This window comes from Elephantulus edwardii, unplaced genomic scaffold (assembly GCF_000299155.1).
Source record: "Elephantulus edwardii isolate Elephantulus edwardi_28Jun2011 unplaced genomic scaffold, EleEdw1.0 scaffold00015, whole genome shotgun sequence".
Classification (NCBI taxonomy): domain Eukaryota; kingdom Metazoa; phylum Chordata; class Mammalia; order Macroscelidea; family Macroscelididae; genus Elephantulus; species Elephantulus edwardii.
In genome coordinates this window covers 341,709-361,789 of record NW_006399765.1, presented here as the reverse complement: position 1 = coordinate 361,789, position 20,081 = coordinate 341,709, and the positions used below count along the sequence as shown (strand labels likewise).

At 36.5% G+C, this 20,081-nt stretch overlaps 1 protein-coding gene across 1 annotated transcript in view; it reads right to left on the bottom strand.

Moving 5' to 3' along the window:
* Positions 1 to 1,275: 1,275 nt before the first annotated feature.
* The window catches only part of DDX52 (DEAD (Asp-Glu-Ala-Asp) box polypeptide 52), a 21,232-nt gene continuing 2,426 nt past the window's right edge, over positions 1,276 to 20,081 (bottom strand). The window contains exons 3-15 of the mRNA XM_006881375.1: positions 19,208 to 19,338; positions 17,597 to 17,782; positions 16,825 to 16,968; positions 16,014 to 16,125; positions 14,776 to 14,848; positions 14,118 to 14,321; positions 12,961 to 13,051; positions 9,766 to 9,888; positions 9,505 to 9,655; positions 9,258 to 9,333; positions 8,392 to 8,463; positions 6,666 to 6,758; positions 1,276 to 1,489 (exon numbers count right to left, since the gene is read on the bottom strand). Of these exons, the coding sequence (XP_006881437.1) occupies positions 1,432 to 1,489; positions 6,666 to 6,758; positions 8,392 to 8,463; positions 9,258 to 9,333; positions 9,505 to 9,655; positions 9,766 to 9,888; positions 12,961 to 13,051; positions 14,118 to 14,321; positions 14,776 to 14,848; positions 16,014 to 16,125; positions 16,825 to 16,968; positions 17,597 to 17,782; positions 19,208 to 19,338 (1,514 nt within the window). The 3' untranslated portion in view covers positions 1,276 to 1,431. The remainder of the gene's footprint in view (positions 1,490 to 6,665; positions 6,759 to 8,391; positions 8,464 to 9,257; positions 9,334 to 9,504; positions 9,656 to 9,765; positions 9,889 to 12,960; positions 13,052 to 14,117; positions 14,322 to 14,775; positions 14,849 to 16,013; positions 16,126 to 16,824; positions 16,969 to 17,596; positions 17,783 to 19,207; positions 19,339 to 20,081) is intronic.

Here is a 20,081-nt window from a genome sequence, read left to right as displayed (position 1 = left end):
ATAATTCAACCATAATAAAAAAAAAAATTGAAGCTCTGAAAAATAAAGAACTCTAAGCCAGAGCTGACAAATGGGTGGCAATAGTACACTTGCCTCCAGAAAACACTGCAGCAAAGACTTACTTGCAGCAATGAACAAATGTCTCTAAGCATTTCTTGCACCATGAAACAATACACCTCCATTTAAATAAACTCAGAGCGGAAATAATTTTTGTCCCATCAAAACTATTCAAGAAGTGTACATATCAGAAGGCTGAGATTAAGTTTAATTAAAATGCCAAGAAAAGGTTTATTAGTATTGATAATAGTCAAGCATTCATATCAAAAAGTGTTCTAAGTACTTTACACTGATGAAGTTATGTTTTTATTCCACTGTATAAAAATTAGCAATAAAGATCTTATAATAGCAATGAATATTTTCTATTACCCCACAGGAATTTGTGGTGCTAACCCAAAGATCACGTGTCTTGTTCCGAGGAAGAAGACAAGAAATCTTCTTGAGATTATGGCTTTGGAAACCCAACCAAGGTAAACTATGAGTCAGTTCCAACTACAACACAATAAGTTGGAGCTTAAAATATCACAATCGTTTGCCTCTGGTAGAGATCCATTTACTAAATGGGTAAGGACCATAAAGCCTCAGGAAAGATTAGCTGCAACAGAATGAAGCCAGAGGTATATCAAGTTAATAGGAACATCCTTGCTTATGATAACGTGTTATCAGTTTCCTAGCAAAATCATCTTGCATGGAAACAAACAAAAAAAGAGCTTGTTTAAATAATGGAAATAAGAAAAGGAGAAGTTTCCCATAATTTTGTAGTTGCAACATTATGCCAGGTAAGGTATGAGCTACCTTATGAAGTTTAGATTATTAAATAGACAAAATAATTAAAAATCCCAAGAAACTTGATGATAAGGAATCCTTTGTGCTCATGCCACAAATGAAGAAATAGTAAAATACAGAACAGTGAGACTCTTCTTGGTAGACAGCTATGCTACCGACTGTCCATTAAAAAAAAGGGGGCTGGGGCACTCAACAGTCTGAAATTAGGCTTCAGATATATGCTGCTGAAAAGAACACATCACATTTTCCTTCATACTTGAAGGGGGGGGAAAAATCCTTATACTTCACCACAAGAGGGTGCTCTTAAATAAACTACTGATCTTCTATAAGAAGTATCTGGATTTTAACCACAGAAAAAGTCAATGACTGTTTTTCCATGGCATATTCACTTAAGTTATCTATCAATTAAAGCTTGACAGGACACATTGACAGTAGAATCATAAACCATTTTCTACCACTCCTATGTTCTTGTAGTTGATTTCAAATGTTTGATGTAAGCGATTTTATGACTTGAAGTATTCTGTGACAACAACATTCACATTGGGATCATGAAAATATATTTTAAGATAATCTTTTCAAAGTCTGGCTTTATGTTCTGTCTTTGAGAGCTACTTTCTTCTTGCTGTTCTGACCAGTGACCTTTTTCCTGAAAAACAAACAAAAACAGAGAAAAGTGAAATCAGAAATTCTCACTGTATGTATCTAATAAATACTTACTGGTACCTATTGTACATGATGGAGCTCTGGAGGCCTAGAGGTAAGAAGCTGCACTGCATTTCAAAAGGCACATAGTTTGAATCTACCACTGTTCCATGGGAAAAAGATGGGCAATGTCCTCCCATGAGATTTACTGCCTCTGAAAACCCGCTGAAGTGCCAGCTATAGGATGGTTCCAACTCGACCACACACAACTGTACATAAAATCTATGAGACACTAGGAACACATAAGGTTACTGCCTTTAAGAAACTCCCTAACACCAGGTAAGATAGAAACAATACAACCAACTACACTATCACATCGTATGGGTTTAGATTCTGACCGAAAACCAGAATTCACAATTTACTGAGTGCTTACTAAGTGCTAGACACTGTTACAACTGGTTTATATATATTAACTTTAGTATAATCTTCCTAACCACTTACTATGCTAATTATTACAGATGATAAAAGGGCACAGAGTTTTAAGTGAGTTCACACACTGGTAAAAGTATTAGACATAAATGGTGACATTCTGATTCTAGAGCCAGTACACTCTTCAGGAGAGTATGGACTGCATACTGGGGGTTTGTAGAAAAAAAATGAACAGAATTTGGCAGTCCTATGGAAGGCAAAGAACTCAAATAATGATTGGAGGTTTTTCAGCCTCAGTATTCTGTGAATGATGAATGTAATTAAATAACTTGTAATACAGGAAAAGGAAAAAGTTTTAAGAAAATATTCAATGTTTGCATAGTACATTATCACAATTTAATGATCTTTTTTGTCTATTTATACCTTTAATACTCTAACCATGCTTGATAGAAAGCTGATATAATTTTCATTAAGTATAGGAACAAAGCCTTTAAGAGATTAGGGTTTCAAATTTATAATCCTGTCAGGTGCTGGGGCTAAATATGGTTTTCAGCATTACCAGCACAGATATATGAGCAGAGACTCCAGGTACAGGTTGGATCATTAGAGGAATATCCATAGTGAAGAGGTAAATGATGTTATTCACAATAACAAATAGATGGAAGCAACCCAAGTGCTCATCAACTAATGAACTGATAGAAAAACTATGGTTTATTTACATAATGGAATACTACACAGCACCGAAAAACAATGAACTCATAAAACATTACACAACATGGATGATCCTGGATGACATTAGGCTGAGTGAAATATCTCAGTCACAAAGTGATAAATATTGCATAAAAACCACTATTATAAAGCAGGACTGACATGGGGGCTTGGGAGAATAGGAAAAGAGTAGATATATAATGAATACTATATTGGAAGAGATGAAGGAAATAATTGTTTAAAATGTTGCCACACACATTTTAAATTGATGACCATGCTTAGACACTTTTTTTTTCTTTCTGATGTATTACCGTCATTTGCGGCAATGTGTTAAAAGGAATATATGATTAGGCATTATATGTAAGACAACAGTCCAGGATAAGAGGTACAATGCAAAGAGGAATGAGGGAGCAGGAAGGAAGGAAAATGTGCAATGATGAATGAATGAAAATCCAACTTTTCTGTAAACTTTCATTAAAATCACTATTAAAATAAAAATTTTATTAAAAAAAAGTAAATGATATATGGTCTCCAAATATGAGAACAGAAAAGACAAGCAGTTAATCTTAAACAGAGGACTGATGTGGCAGTATTTACACCAAGTGTCTCAGAAGTTTTAATGTTGCTTTAATTATCTGTGGGAATGTAAACACTACAAACAGGGGAATATGACAGAATAGACAGAAAGAAGTATTAAGTTATTTATAATTGTAATAGCCTAGGTCATTAATGGTAGTAGGGTGGTATAAAACAACACAAGTAAGCAAACAAAAACACATAAACAATGAGGAAACTTTTAAAAATGCACTTCCATGTTTATTGCTGCATTATTTACAATAGGAACATGCCCAAATGTCCAACCACAGAAGACTGGACTGAGAATCTATGGTACATTCACACAATGGAATACTATGTGGCACGCAGGAGCAATGCTTTTGTAAATCACTTCCTAACTTGGGAGGGACTGGAGAACATTCTGCTGAGTGAACTAACTCAGTCCCATAAGGACAAATACTGTATAAAACCATTATCATAAGCACTGCAATCCCAGAGGCACATGGTTCAAATCCACCAGATGCTCTTCTGGAAGAGGAGGGGCAATCTCCTCCTGTACCAGTCAGATCTGATTTGATGGTACAAACACAAACACAATAAATAAATAAAATTAACAAACAAACACAACAAACCACAAAACCATTATCACAGAATGAGTATGAGGATCCAAAGGTGGGCGGGGCAGTGCAGAGGAGGAAGAATGGGTGGGCAGGTGGTTAATCACAGGCTTGTACAATTTGATGGGGAATGGGGGGTGAAGGAAATGGGAAAGATTTGGCATGAAAAAGAATATGTAAGAACTTAGTAAATAAACCAGTATTTTTAAATTTATTTTAAATTTAATCAAGCACTTCTACCAGAGCAGGTATTAGTGGATACTAGTATAATCTGGGAGCTCTGATGGCATAGTTCATAGGAAGCTGCACTGCCAAACTACAGGCAGCGTTATCTCTAGCAGTTTGAATACATAGTGGTTTCTGCAAGAGAAAGATGGGCAATTTCTTCCCATGTACTTTAGAGCCTTAGAAAATCCACTGGAGGGTCAGTTGTGACTCAATGGCAATAAATTAGTTAAGAGGTAAAATTTGAAAAAAGCCTGGCACAGACAGTTTCACTAATTCTATCAAAAATTCAGAGAGCCATTTTTATTCAAGCTATTTAAAAATGTTGGGGGGGAAATATCCTAGCCAACAGAATCCAACATCACATAAAGAATAGCATACATCTTTATCAAGTGGGATTCATAACCAGGTATGCAAGGATGGCTCAACATAAGCAGAACAGTAAGTGCAAACCACCACGTTAAAAATTCGTATGTCACATCCTATACAAAATATAACTCAAGATGGAACATTAAGGACCTAGTATAAAGCTCATCAAAGAAAGAAGTGGACAAATTTAAAAGCCCTAAACTATGATATAAAGAAATAATCAATGCGTAAGTAGTAGATGGCAAACTAAATGATTAAGACTTTATAAAAATTAAATCCCTACATGTACCACAAGACTTCTCCAAAAGACAGTCTACAGACTGGGAAAAAAATATATGGCAATGACTTATCTGATAAGCAACTAAGGAATTAAGGGTGTACCGTTCAAAATGGCTTTCTTAGCCATTGATTTTGACTTTGCCAGTGGATAAGTGGAAATATGTAAATAAGGAGAATGGCTAATCTTGCCAGTAAACTGAATGAATTCAGTAGCAGAAATTGGGTATCGTACCACCAGCAAAGAAGAACCCTAGAATGCAGAGTGCGTGTTATTTAGGGCCAAAGATTCCTGCACCACTCAGACTGGGGTCTAGAGCAGCAGTGGCAGCAGTGGTAGAGAATCAAAGATCTAGAGCTGACTTGTGACTGCTACCTCATGGAACCAGAGCTAAGAGCCTTTGCCCAAACTTGCAGGGGGACTAGGAATAGAGTCATAATTTGAAGGACTAAGCTTTCTAACACTGGCCTAAAGCCATGGGCTGATGGATGAAATACCCGCAAGCACATTTTAGAAGCTGTCCTCTCTGAGTGAGTGCATTCTGCTGCCAATGTGAATTAAAGCCTTTGACTTCCCTAATAAACCTCATAATTTTGAGTATGCTGTGAGCTACTGAAATGGATGCTGGACCCAGTAAAGTAGTTAAGATTGGTGCTGGGATTAGTAGTGATAGGTGCAGGAGCATGGAAGAAAGGTCTGACCTCATAGGAATTGGTTTTGTGTTGTCAATGCTGTTGACAGAGATAGTTCTCCCTTAGTAGAGGTTAGATATGGCTGTTCCCTTGCTGCCCTTACTCCTTTCAGTGAAAAACTTACAGAAAATTCTAGCACTTAAAAAAACCCCCAGACAATCCAATTATAAAATGGGCAGAGGACACTTCACCAAAGAAATTTAGCTGGCCAACACATAGGAGAAGAAATGTTCAATAGCATTACCTACTAAAAAAAAAAAATTAAAAAAAAAAAAATCTTCTGCTGAGTCAAATCTGACTAGAGTGGACCCTCCAGTGGGTCTTCAGAGGCTATAAATCTCACAGAAGGAGACTGTCCGTCTTTCTCCCTTGAAACAGATGGTGTATTGGAACTGCTTGCCAGGCATGGAAAGAGAGGGAAAGGGAAGTAAATATTAACAGATAAATAAATAGTAGACATTGAGATAGGTGAAACGAAAGGTAATACACTATAAGGGAATGATTAAATACTGCATGTAAGTAATGTTTATAAAACAATATGCATTATTACAGAAATAAAAACTAATTTACTTTGTGAATTTTCGTTCACATCACAAAATGGGAAAGAAAAAATATATTAGATCAATATAAGTTAATGGTACTGACTACTAGCCTGATGCACACTATACAAAGACGATGTTATTTACTGTGTATCATCAAGTTGGAACCAACTGACCCTCTAGTGGGTTTTTAGAGAAAGTAAACTTGCACAAGAAAAGATTTCCCAGCTTTCTCCCCTAGAGCACATGGTGAATTTGAACCTCATGGCTTTGGGTTGGCAGCACAACTTTTTACCCCTAGGCTATGACAGCTTCCTGTAAAAATATCATCAAATTCTACTTGAAAATTGAAGCTGCACTTTCAGAGAAAGTCACTAATGCATAGATACAGAAAAAAATCCAAGAATGAATCATCCAGGCAATCTGATATATACTACTTTTACCACTTCTATAAGGGACTGCACACTTTATCAATTCCATTTCTAAAAAAATAAAAAATAATGCCTCTTGTTAGGTTATGTTATGTTACGCTATGTTATGTTAAGTTAGAACCAGGTCAGCTGGAAATCACCTCCAGTTGATTAAGAGAAACTGTAAACTCCATGGGAAGCAATTGCCCATTTTTCTCCTTAGGAGCAGCTGGTGGATTTGAACTACAAAAAGCCTTTGAGTTGGCAGCACAACTCGTTACAATTAGAACATCAGAATTCCCCTATTATGGTTACTCTAAGATAGAGTCAAACAGCAACCAGTCCTCACCTATACTTACCGTTTATCTTTCGTTTTTTCTAAAAAATATTTTGGAGTTGTACTAATGCTCTCTCTTTCCAATGGTTTTTTAATCATTTTTTTCTTTTGTTTGCTGAAAATAACAGAGAGGGAAGAATTAAACACAGAAGAGTTAACATTAAAATTAGCATTGATCTTCATTATAAAATATATTTTTAAAACCACTTATTGGTTTAAAAGTTGGGGCTGTATACATTTGTATGCAACAGATTAGCTTTGAACATTTAATGAGTAAACCCCAAAGAGATAATACATTCAATCATTTTTTTAAAAAAATAATACCAACTGTTGTTGTTATGTGCCGTCGAGTCGTTTGCGACTCATAGTGACCCTAATGTACAACAGCCCTAAACCCTGCTCTATCCTGTGCCAATCGCATTGCCTCTGACACACCCAACCCGATTACTCCAGTCACGGAATCAATTCACCTCATAGAGGGTCTTCCCCTCCTGCGCTGTCCCTCTACTCTTCCCAGCATGATGTCCCTCTCCAAAGACCTGTCTCTCCTTGCAACATGTCCAAAGTATGTCAGACGAAGCCCCAGAATCTTTGCCTCCAAGGAGTAGCCTGGTTTAACCCTCTCTAGGATGAATCTGTCTGTTTTCTTGGCAGTCCATGGTACATCCATTCAATACTCTTCTCCAGCACCACAGCTCAAAAGGCGTCAATTCTCCTTCTGTCCTCCCTAGTCATTGTCTAGCTCTCTGATGCATAACAAGTGATTGCAAAGACCATGGCCTGTTATCAGGCACACCTTCGTCTCCAAAGAGACACCGCTGCTCTTGAGTACTTTAGAGAGGTCCCTAACAGCAGACTTTCCCATCGCAATACGTTTTTGATTTCCTGGCTGCTGGTGCTAAGAGTGTTGACTGTGGAGCTGAGCAAACTGAAACTGTGAACAATCTCAATCTCTTCGCCATCTATCCTGACGCTACCAATTGGTCCAGTGGTGAGAATCTTTGTCTTCTTGACATTGAGCCTCAGTCCATACTGAAGGCTGCAGTCCTTGACCCTCTGCAGTAAGTGCATGAGGTCCTCCTCAGTTTCAGCGAGCAAGGTTGTGTCATCTGCATAACGCAGACTGTTGATAGATCGTCCACCAATCCTAACGCCACGCTTCTCTTCATAGAGCCCAGCCTCTCGGATAATCTGCTCTGCATACAGGTTGAAAAGGTGTGGAGATAGGACACATCCCTGGCGTACACCCTTCCCAATTTTGAACCATGCAGTGTTGCCCTGCTCTGTTCTGACGAATGCCTCTTGGTCCAAGTATAGGTTTCACATTAGCACGATTAAATGTTCTGCGATTCCCATTCTTCTCAGAGTCAGCCACAATTCTAATTAACAGTCTGTGTCAACTTTATTATGTCCTATGCCAGTAATCACTAGCTTTATTTTAGCCAAGTAACTGCTTTTTCACCACTAGATTTATGAAAGTAAACTGTAAGCCCATTCTCTTCACAATGAAGAACAGAAAAGAAAAATCAGACCATCTGAAATCTCAAAGACAAATAAACCTACCAGCAAAGAATATACACAAATTTGTGAATACATAAATACTAAAATAAAACTTTTATCTTAAAATAATGCTCTAAAAATTCATGACTATAAGGAATTACAATGTGAACAAGGGAATGTGAAAGAAAAGAATCTACATGTAGGGGGGGGGGGGAAAGAGTCAGCTCCAAGTAAATTTAAGGTTGTACCTTAGTAGCTTTTTGAAACCTTTTATGTATTCTGGTACAGGACATCCGGCCTGCTGTATAACATTGGCAACACTGAAAAAGGAACCCCAAAACAAAACTGAATGTCAGGCTACATTTATGTGTACAAGATAAAAGAATATAAAGCTACCCAAAAGGTAAACTGTTCTGATATAATTGGTCATCCACCATTATTACAGGGAATAATTAATCACCAGGCATTATACAGGGAACTCTGGCAGCTTAGTGACAAGGAGATGCATTACTAACCCAAAGGTATGTGGTTCCACAGAAGATCAATGGGAAATCTCTTCCCATGCAATTCACTGTCTCTGAAAACCCACTGGAGGGTCAGCTATGAGTCGTTTCTGACTCAACAGAAAAAAACCCCAAAAAACTAAATATTACATTAAGAGTAATATCAATTGATAGCTATTGGGACAATCACGTGAGTCTGAAACTTATTTTCAAATTTTATTAACAGAAGGGCACAAAGAGTCCTCTGATCTGTTTTCTTTCTATCATTGCTAAAACTGGTTGACATACTATAATAAGCAGTACTGGTGGCTTAGTGGTGAGGACTTGTGCAGCCAATCCAAAAGTAAGTGGTTCAAATCCTCCAGTTGCACTGTGGGAAAAAGATGGGCAATCTCCACTCCAGGGATTTATTGCTTCTAAAGACCTGTTGGAAGGTCAGCTATGAGTCATTTCCAACTCAATGGTATATGCAACACCACAACACTATTATAATAAGAGTTTGGGACAAAGCCATGGAATTGATGGAATTATGTTAACTGAATATACATATACATTTAGAAATAATGAAACAATTTTACCAAATTAATTTGAAGTTCTTTTTCCTAAATTACCTTCTTAATAGCGGTTTATCATCTTCAGTAAAAAATGTAATAGCTTTTCCTTTGTGCCCTGCTCTTCCAGTTCGACCTAAAAGAAATGAGATTATAAAAAGTATTTTAAAGGAAGGAATCCTCAAAATTCATGTATTAGAGGGAGGAAATTTTCACAACACTAATAAAAAAATGACATATGTGAAGGGAATTGGAGAAAGCAAAGATAGATAGGTAGAAGGCAGAGGGAAAAGAAAAGACAACTCACCTATCCTGTGGATATATTCCACTGAGCTGGTTGGAAAGTCGTAGTTGATCACTAAGTTCACACCTTTAAAATCAATTCCTCTTGCCAACAACGCTGTACAAATAAGAACCCAGATCTTTCCAGCTCTGAAGCTGTGGACGGTGTTGTCTCTCTGGGTAACAGATCATACAATAAATATTTAGTGTTATTCTAGGAATGAGATAAAAGTAATTGTCAATTATTTTTTTCTTTATGGTTTGGAAAGTACATGTCTGACTTTACCTGTTGCTGTGTTCTCTCTGCATGAATAACATCCACATTAATACCTTCATATATGAGCTCATGAAAAAGTTCTTTTGCTCTTTCAATGGACTGAACAAAAACAAGAACAGGTGGACTGAAACCCTAAAAGAAAGATGACAAATATCAGAACATATTACTTGTAAGACCAGGAGCTCTGGTGGCCTAGTGGCAAGAAGGTGCACTGCAATCCCAGAGGTATGCAGTTCAAATCCATCAGATGCTCTGCTGGAGAAGGAGGAGCAATCTCCTCCTGTACCAATCAGATCCGATTTGATGGTACACACACATGAACAATAATTTAAAAAAAAGAAACAAAACCCAAAATTAAAAAAAAACCCCAAGACTAAAACTGTTCATTATTTCACCAAGTGCTTTTAATGAAGATGACCAATTCAATCCAGTGTATAGTCTTACTGCCAGATTTCTTGAACTAGTGGTCTAAATCAGCCTCCATCTTCCTCACTAGTCATTCTCTGTAAGTACTATCTTTTTTTATCAGTCAACTTGAATTGTAATCTCCATTTTTTAATTCAAATAATATTGCTCACTGAATTTTTCTTCAACTTCCTAAGGGATAATGAATGTCGACTCCTTGAGGGCCATCAAAATGTTCTGGTTTTGTTTAAAATATAGTAACTACTCTCTTTAAATTTTCGCTTTCAGTTGCAGTCCCCAAAGCTTAAGTCTTTGTTTGGTTCTCTTAATGTAATCTTTATCATAGTAAATGAAATAAAACCTTAATATTAACTACTGTTGTTGTTACGTGCCATCAAATAGCCTGCGATGCATAGCAACCCTATGTACATCAGCTCTGAACCCTGACTAAGCAAATCCCACTAATTCCCACACACCAACCTCCACTGGCCCAGTCAGTGCATCTCATTGGGGTCTTCCTCTCCTGCGCTGTCCCTCCACCCTTCCAAGCATGATGTTCTTCTCTAAGGACTGGTTTCTCTCCTGGTCATGTGCCCAAAGTATGTTAAGACAGAGCTTCAAAATCCTAGCCTTCAAGGAGATACATGCTTTCACCCTCTCTAAGACAGACCTATTTGTTCTCTTGGCAGTCCATGGTATGTTCAAGACTCTCTTCCAGAACCACAATTCAAAGGCACTGATTCTTCTTCTGTCATCCTTAGTCACTGTCCAGCTCTCTGATGTACAGTAAGCAATTGCAAAGACCATGGCCTGGAATAGGGGCACCTTAATTTCTAGTCTGACACTGTTGCTTTTCAGCACTCTGGAGAGGTCCCTGACAGCAGATTTACCCAATGCAACTCTCCCTCTGATTTCCTGACTGCTGGTGTTAATTCAAAGTGTTGTCTGTGGTGCTGAGTAAGCTCTAATTGTTAACAACCTCAATTTCTTCTTCATCTATCATGGTGCTGCCAACTGGCCCACTGGTGAGAATTTTTTTAATTGAACTTTTAATGAAAGTTTAAAGAGACTTTGGATTTCCATTCATTCACTGTTGCACATTTCCTCTCTGCCCAGCCCTAAATCTTTGTTTTCTTAATGTTGGGTTTCAATCCATATTAAAGACTATAGTCCTTGACCACCTTCAGCAAGCACTTCAGATTTTCTTCAGTTTCAGCAAGCAAGGTTGTGTATTCTGCATAAGGTAGGTTGCTGATGAGTCTACCTCCAATCTTGATGCCACATTCCTCCTCATAAAGCCCTGCTTCCCAAATGATCTGTTCTGCATGTAGACTGAAAAGGTACGGAGACAGGATGCATCCCTGATGCACTCTTTTCCTGATTTTGAACCATGCAGTATTTCCCTGCTCTGTTCTGAGGACAGCTTCCTGATCCAAGTACAGGTTTTGCATAAGCACAATCAAGAGTTCTGGGATTCTCATAATATCAACTATTAGTTCTAAGCAAATGGCCTTTGAATTTAAATCATCAAACTCTCCCTTTCATTCCAATCAGGCTGGTAAATTTTCAATTCTTCATATAAAACTTTCATTATAGTCAAATTGACACTAACTCATAGCTGACCCTCCAATAGTTTTTCCAAGGACTGAGAGTCATGACTGGTGGATTCAAATGCCAGACAGGTAGAGCCTTTGGGTTATTAGCATACCTATGGACCATGACTTGGCTTATTCTCTTTAGTTTACAGGTCATTTTCAGAAACTGCTATCTAGTGGTAAGAAACTGTGTGGCAATCCCAAAGGCATGCAGTTTGAATCCAACAGCTGTTCCATGGCAGTAGGGTGGGCAATCATTGGAGGGTCAGCTATGACTCAGTTCCAACTTGACGGTACACACAACAATAGGTAACCTCGCATTCACAAAAAATCTTAGACATCATTTCAGGGGGTTCTTTGGACCTAAAGCTCATACAAAACCAGCCATGTACAACGTAGCGCCCTATTGGACAGAGGAGAAGTGCCCCACAGGCTTTCCAAGGATGCACTTCTTTATGGAACCCAACTACTATTGGTGAAGCAGCTGGTGAATTTGGAACACTGACCCTTTAGTAAGCAGTTGAGTGAATGGAAATAAAAAGACGAAAAAAGATTATGTCCAAACCTGTTAATACCAAATAAAGTATACATTTTCTAAAAAAAAAAAAACAAAAAAAACACACACACACAAAAACAAAAAACAAAAAAACCCCACAAAACACCAAAACCAAAAAAAAAAACCTTATTTCTGTGTTCCTCAAAAATGTCCAGTTGTGTCTCTTAATTTGATCTTCTGTTAACTTACCAACATAAACTTTTTACTTTAGTCAAGCAACATCTTATCAGTCTTCAAATGAATCATGTTCCTTTCCACTTCTTAAATTTGTTACTGTCATTTGGTCTTAAAATCCTTTATGGCTCAGATTATAGCATTTTCTCCATAAGGCCTTTCCTCTACTAACTGAACTAATTTTTCCACTATGAGTATATGGAAACTTAAGAAAAAAAATTCTCTAGCTTAAAGTATTTTATATTTATGCAGATGTAGAGGGAATGAAGCTTTGAGGTCATCTCCCCGGCTCCTTGAACTGGGAACAGAAGACATACCAAATCCTGGAAGGTGAGCTTCTCCTCTCGGGACAAGAGATGACCCAGTGTTCTTCCTGACAGTTTCAGTATGAGGCAGGAATAGTGCTCAGCTTCTGAACAGTGACATAAAGCTTAGTGGCCTTTATAAAAATCAAAGAATGGAGTCTAAATATACCTTTTTAACAAGTTCTCTCATGGCCAGAAGTTTTCCAGTCTCAGACCCAACAAACAGAAGTTCTTGTTCTACTGTCTCCACTGCAGAATTTCTAAAAGAAAATACAGCTTAATTTGCAAGAGCCAATTTCTCCTTTTCAATTCTAACTAACCTGAAATGTAAATATCAACAAAATAAACTTTTTCACTGTCTAAAATATATTTATTTACTTATTATATAATTATAATTTGAAGGTAAAGTAGTTAATTAATAACAAAATCAACAGATAACCTCTGGAAAATCTGAAATATACATAATATATTGAGAAGAAATTAATCAATAATCTTACAATTTCCAAATAAATGGGTGACATTTCAGTATATTCCAGTCATATTCACTTGTATTATTTACTTACAAAAATACTTCTGAATGTAAAATTATTATAATAAGGGCATTTTAAAGATTATTATACAGAGTCAAAGTTAATGACTAGCAAAAATTAATTTAGACTATCAGGGATGAGATATATAAAACCGTATTCATGTTATAGAGGCTCTTCCCCTAAAGATGTTGTAAATATGTTACATTGTTTTGCCTGCCTTTATTATTATTTTTATGCTGAGTTTGTTTTGCTTTCTTTTTAAATACAGGAATTTCAAATAGGCATAAACAGCCTTCACTGTTATCAGTTGGCTTTATAAGCACCTCTTCTTAGTCACAGTCTTTACATTTGTAATTATCATTACATGGCCTGTACCTAATCTCTTCAGTAATTTTTCTACCAATGAGTTTTTATTTAATATAAAATGTTTCTCAAAATAATTTCCGAAAAGAATAATAAACCAAATAATCCACTATCAGGTCCCTTCTTGTGGTCCAATGTAAGCTATAAAAGAAGCAAGCTCCTTTGAATGGCCACAGTCTCTAGTCCTATTTCGTGGGTTGAAAAGATCATCTAAAAGTAAGATGACAGAAACACTAATATGATATTCTGGAAACTTCCTTTAGGATTATTTAAAACAGATAATCTCTCATCAATCTTGACTTAAAAGAATACAATTATCTTAATAAATGCTCTCCCTTATTAGTATCAGGCTAAACAATCTTACATCTTTAGTCTAAAAACTGGACTGGTCTTTAAAGACAAAAGGAATGAAATTATGTAGAAGAAAAATTACCTTGCTCCAATGGATACAGAAATTATGTTGTCCAGGTTGAGTTTGCACCACTGTTCAACATCATATGCAAAAGTTGCACTGAACATAGCTCTTTTGACCTTGTGGGATGTGCAGGCTAGGAAAATGGAAGCCAGCTGGTCTCTGAATCCAGTTTTGCCATCTTCAAACAGTTTGTCTGATTCATCTACTACAAGCCATTCAACACTAAGAAATAACAAAACAACTTTCTTAAATACAAAGATCCAACTGTGGGGGCATATGATTAAGTCATTCCATGATACTGCTCTCAGATTAATTTAATCATAACAGAAAGAAGCAAAGGGTCAAGCTCAAGGATACGAGAGCTTACCCTTCTATTAACAATAACAGAGACTGACACAAAACTTAGGATGTATTCCATGGCCACTACTGAGATGTGAAAAGGTCTGAAGAATACTGTACTTCCTACTTACACTGTAATTAGTTTATGTACTAATACTCACATATAAACTTTTCAAACAAGTTATTTTTCTATGTTTAATGAAAATCATTATTCTCTGCATCAATACTGACTAAAAGTTAGCAGACAGCAAATTCCAAATGGTAGTTATGCAAACAGTTGAGGACAAAATACATCAAATTTTTAAAAAGCAAAAGAACATGAAAGGATTATTTATACCTTGTTAGGTCAATTCCTGGAGGATCTTGTTTTAATAAATAAATTAGTCGATTTGGAGTTGTCACAAGGATATCTATAGGAGAAAGAAATAGTACAAACTGCAAAAGCAAGAATTATGCTTCACGAACCAGGGAATCTCAATCTCCTTGAATTTTAGTTAATAGCCGAGATGTGGATAGTCACTAGGCCAATCACAATATTCTTCTTTCTCAGTAAGCTAATATATCTAGTTTATTAAGTCCATTATAGTACAAACTCTTACTATTTGATCTGCCTTCTCAATTCCTAAATAGCAAAAATATTACAATCCAACAGCTTGCATTAGAAGTTTTTTTCTTCAAGACATTCCTTTAAATGATGTCTTCTTACTCAGAAGATCAAGATTAAAGATGAGTAAAAGTGCAATCTCTGGGTGATGTAAGGGTCGGGACGCCACTTGAAAATCCTTGGTATAAAGCACAATTTTTCAGTGTTGGCAATACTGACATCTTGGGTCCAACAGTTCTTTATTATGGGGGGTTATTTTAGCATTAAAGGATTTCTAATAGTAACTCCTAGTATATGGTATTGATTCCCTCTGTCAGGAAAAAAAAATGATTGCAGACACTGTCCAATGTCTCCAGCACAGCAGTCATATGCCAAAGATGCAACTGGTAAGAACAGTGATTAGTCTAGAAGTATTAATATATTTGTGTGTGTGTATATAGTTACTGGGTAGGAGAAGAAAGGGGATATATGTGCCTCTTTTAGCTTTTCTAAAAATTACACCAATACAATATTGTAGTGTACTATCAAGTCAGAACTGACTCTCAGCTGATCCTCTTTTGAAATTTCAGAGGCTTTAATCATATGGAGGAGACTGTCCGTCTTTCTCCCATGGAGCAGTTGGTGGATGTGAACTGTATGCTTTAGGGTTAACTTCTTAACTCTAGGCGACCAGTACTCCTGGACCACAGGACTATATTTAACAAGGACCTCCACTGGTGGGGTTTGAAGGGAGTTGTGCTCCAGTGTCAGTGTCTCTCTGCTTGAATCCACCAGCGACTCTGAAGAAGAAAGATGGGCAATCTCCTTCCATGCAATTTATCGGCTCCAAAAATCCACTGGAGGGTCAGCTGTGAGTTGGTTCCAACTCGTTTGCAATGAGTTGAGTCTGAACTGATATTTAACAACTCTTGCTGGCTGTTAAAATACTTCTAATTTCCAGTTTTTTTACATGTTGAAGAAGAAATCCTTACCAAACTTCTTAGATGATTTAGGTCCAAATTTTTTGGCTGCCACTGCTGCTTTGTCAATCATGTGTATTCTGAATCCTGTTCCTTCCGAAATTTTTAATAATTCTCGGTGAATCTAAAGCAGAAAATCATAAAGAGTATTAACTGTTAAGATACCTGGATAAGATTAATAATCTTTTTTGCACCAGTAACAAAACTAATTTCTTACTGACCCATGAACACCTGAAATTAACTCTGCAATAATCTGTAGGATCTCAGTTTTTGCCAACCTCAACCCTATTAAGACTGGAGTTTCTTTAGGCCTCACAAACTGATTCTAAGAGATAAAGTCACCACTTCTCTAATCCATTACTAATTTTTAGACTATAGCTAAAGTTCACAAAAAATTATCACATTTCTTACCCCATATTTTATAGATCTGTTGCATATTTGGAGGGTGGAGCAGATCATTATACAGTTTCTTTTACTCAAAAACCAAGATTAGGTTTCATTTTTCTATATATTAAAAATGCAGTTAGAGCAGTATATTTGCTTTTCAGTTTTAAGGATGTTAAAGTAGTTACCAAGTATAAATGTTAAGATAATTTTCTTTTACCAAACTACAAGGCGGCTTAAGATTTTCTTCCAAAGCATAATTTGGGGAGAGGGGGGAAGTCATGATATTAAAAGAGCTTTGCCCATGTGTATGTGGCTCTACAGAGCAGGGGCACTCTAAGCAGGAGAGATGTAAATCTTGCTCTTTTGAGACCTTTTTACTTGAAAGATAACCAAAGCAAACACTAGACATATTTTCTTCAAAACCTACAAGTCATACCTGGCTGGCAAGTTCTCTTGTTGGCGATATAATCAGAGCCCGGAAGCCTTTATTTGTGGGTTGTTTCAGCTGCATTAAAATGGGAATGCCAAAAGCCAAAGTCTTTCCAGATCCAGTAGGAGCAGAAGCCAGAAGTTCTCGACCCTAAAAACAGAGTATGTGAAGTATGAAGAAAAGTGCCTACATTTTCCAGAACCTCACCAAATGTTACCAGTCACAAAACCAACAAAATTAATTTTTTTTTAAATAAAAAAAAAAAAAAAGCATCTCAATTGTCCAAGTTCCCACCTATTTTTCTCACTTATCCTATAACCACTTTTCTAACATCTCCCATCCCTGGCCCTACCACCTCAATGGACTTCCTGGGTCCACTAAAACCCTTTGGTATTACATGAAATGTGTAAATAACAATAAATTATTCACAAACTCTACTATGTACATTCATTTCAACTTTTCTCTCCTACTAAACGGTTCTAGAAAGGTAAAATCATAAAATAAAAAAGACTGGCTAAAATAAGACACACACACACACACAAAATGGCCATGTCCTGATACATGTTACAATATAGATGAACTCTAAAAACTCAGAGTGAAATAATCACAAAAGGACAGATACTATATGATTTGATTCCTATGAAATGTCTAGAATAAACAAGTGTATAAAGACTAAGCTTATTACTGGCCACTAAGGATGAGAAAGAAGAGAGTATCATTAGGTGGGGGATACAATTGAGAAAGCAATGTCCCAGACATTCTAGACTTGCATACTCACATGCAGCATAACTGGAATGGCCTGCATTTGGATTGCAGTAGGGACCTGGAAGCCTGCATCTAGAATATTCTGAAGTAGTCGAGAATTGATTTTATATTCCTGGTCAAGTTGTTGAAATGTAGCAACTGGGTCCGGAATATCAGTTCCTTGGACATGAATTTTGTGTTTATTCCTGAAAATGTTTATCTGAAAAGTGAAACAAAAGGGTCACCATAGCTACTAGCCAAATATACACATCAAACAACAATAATAATTTCTTTCTGAGATAAATTTAGTAGCGTATGGAACTTTCTGGCTAAATTTTAAGCCTTAAGGATTATAGATAGTAGGTAAATTTCATGTTTTTAAAGAGAAAACTTTTCACAATTAAAGCCATCTGTTTATTCTGTTCATATCAAAATGCCACTGCCAAAGTAAAAAAGGAACATTAGTAGTGGAATGGTTAAGCACTAAACTGCTACCAGAAAGCTCAGCAGTTTGAACTTACAAGTTGCTTAACAAGACAATAAAGTTTTCATAACGAAATTTACAGCCTTAGGAACACCAAGTAGAACTGGGATAGTTCTATTTTCTCCTACAGGGTCACTATGAGTTGAAATGGACATGATTGCTACAGTTTTGACCATTAGTAATCTGTTATTCTTGGTATTATGTTTTAAGTTTTATCTTAAATAAATTTTGAAAAGACAGGCACTGAATCCATCTACTTTCTTCATATGAGACCTTGTACATATGCACAAATGCTTTTTGATGCTCAACCTTAAAACTAATGAGTGCCAGAAGTGGAGTTTAGTTTGTTCAGGTCTAAGTTTGGTTTGTTTCTCCATTCTCTCTTCTAGAGCTGACCACATTCTAGATTCTGAGTACTGAAGCACTGCCATAGTCATCTCTCAAGTGAGCTGAACATGCTTCTCTTATCACCAACATACATGATAACAGTGTACTTAAACAGTATTTCCTAAATGTATCATACTTATCCTTTCCACAAGTAATAAAGGTTTCTTATGAATATTTTCTTAATCTCCAATCAGAGAAAACACTTCTAAACCAGTGAACTCAGAAAAAAGGATCTAAATTTTATATCTGATAAAGATTAATACAAGGTGATTGAGAGGTATAATCTGGCAGTTTCACAGGAATAAGAAATAACAATTTTAAAAACAGAATTCTAAACTCTATACCAATCTTGAAACTTGAGCAGGTCAAGAAATACATACAGGAGAAGGAAGCGGGATTGGAGAGAGGTGTAAAAAAATCAACTACACTATGTCTTAAAGTCCCAAACTTTAAAATGTTCAACCACAGAACAAAGGCCTACTTTGCTTTCAGTTTCTGCTAAAATAAATCCAACAGAATGTAATTCATCTTCGTGACCTCTGTCTAAGAAGTTGCAGTGCCAACTCCAAGGGGCATGGTTTAACTCCACCAGCCCCGCTCCTTGGAAGAAAGATGGGGAATTTCCTCTCCTGTGGTTTCCAGTCTCAGAAAAACTCACTAGATGTCAGCTGTGAGTTGTCTCCATTACTCCAAAGCAATGAGTTGAGTCAGCAGAGTAAAAAGATACCAAATTTAAAAAAAGACTTATTTTTTAGTATAATACATTTTTCAAACCTTTTCCTTTCTGAGCAGTTCCAACTTTTCTGAAGTTAGTTTCTTTTGTCCTTTAACTTTTTTATCTTCAATCTTTGCTTCCACAGATGATATCCACTGTATAGTAGTTCCTTCTTCTGGGGAAGTAATTTCTAAATAAATATTTACAAATTTATGGAGATTTTAGTTATTAAAGTTTTGGGTACAGGAAAGAGGTTAAGTTACTATTTTCACACTAAACAAAAGAAAAAAACACTAGCTGATGTAATCAAAGAAAGAAATAAATAGGTACAAAAATTAGAAAAGCAGAGCCAAGTTCTGGGTTGCTATACTCAGAACTCTGCAGCTTATTCTCCTTGCTGGGTTATTTCAACCACCTTATAGTTCAGATATGAGTGTACACTTGGAAACCACAATGGAGTTAATTAAAAGACTATTTAAACAACAGAGAATTAAGGTAGCTAGATTTTACTTCAGCAAAACAAAAAGTTAGAGGATACTAATATATGCAACAACAAATAAACCTCAAAATATCCGTGCTAAGTAAAAAGTCAGAGAAAAATGACATTATATCATTTTCTGTAAAATTTCAGAAAAGGCAAATTAATCTACAGTCACAAAAAGTAGATCAGTAGTTGCCTAGGGACATAATGATGGCTTCATGGATTGTAACTCATCATATTATATACTTTTGTGTCTGAGTGCGGGTAAAATAGTAATGACATATTATAAAGTCACATCCCCAAAGGGATAGAACTGAAAGGAAATTTGGAGGGAAGGCCTTTCAGCATTTAGCATAAGATGTGCCAATTGTGGTAATGGGCACCCATGGTGGACAGTGTTGGCTGGAGCTTCCCGACTAAATCAAGCCTGGAAGCAGGAGCGGCATCCACTT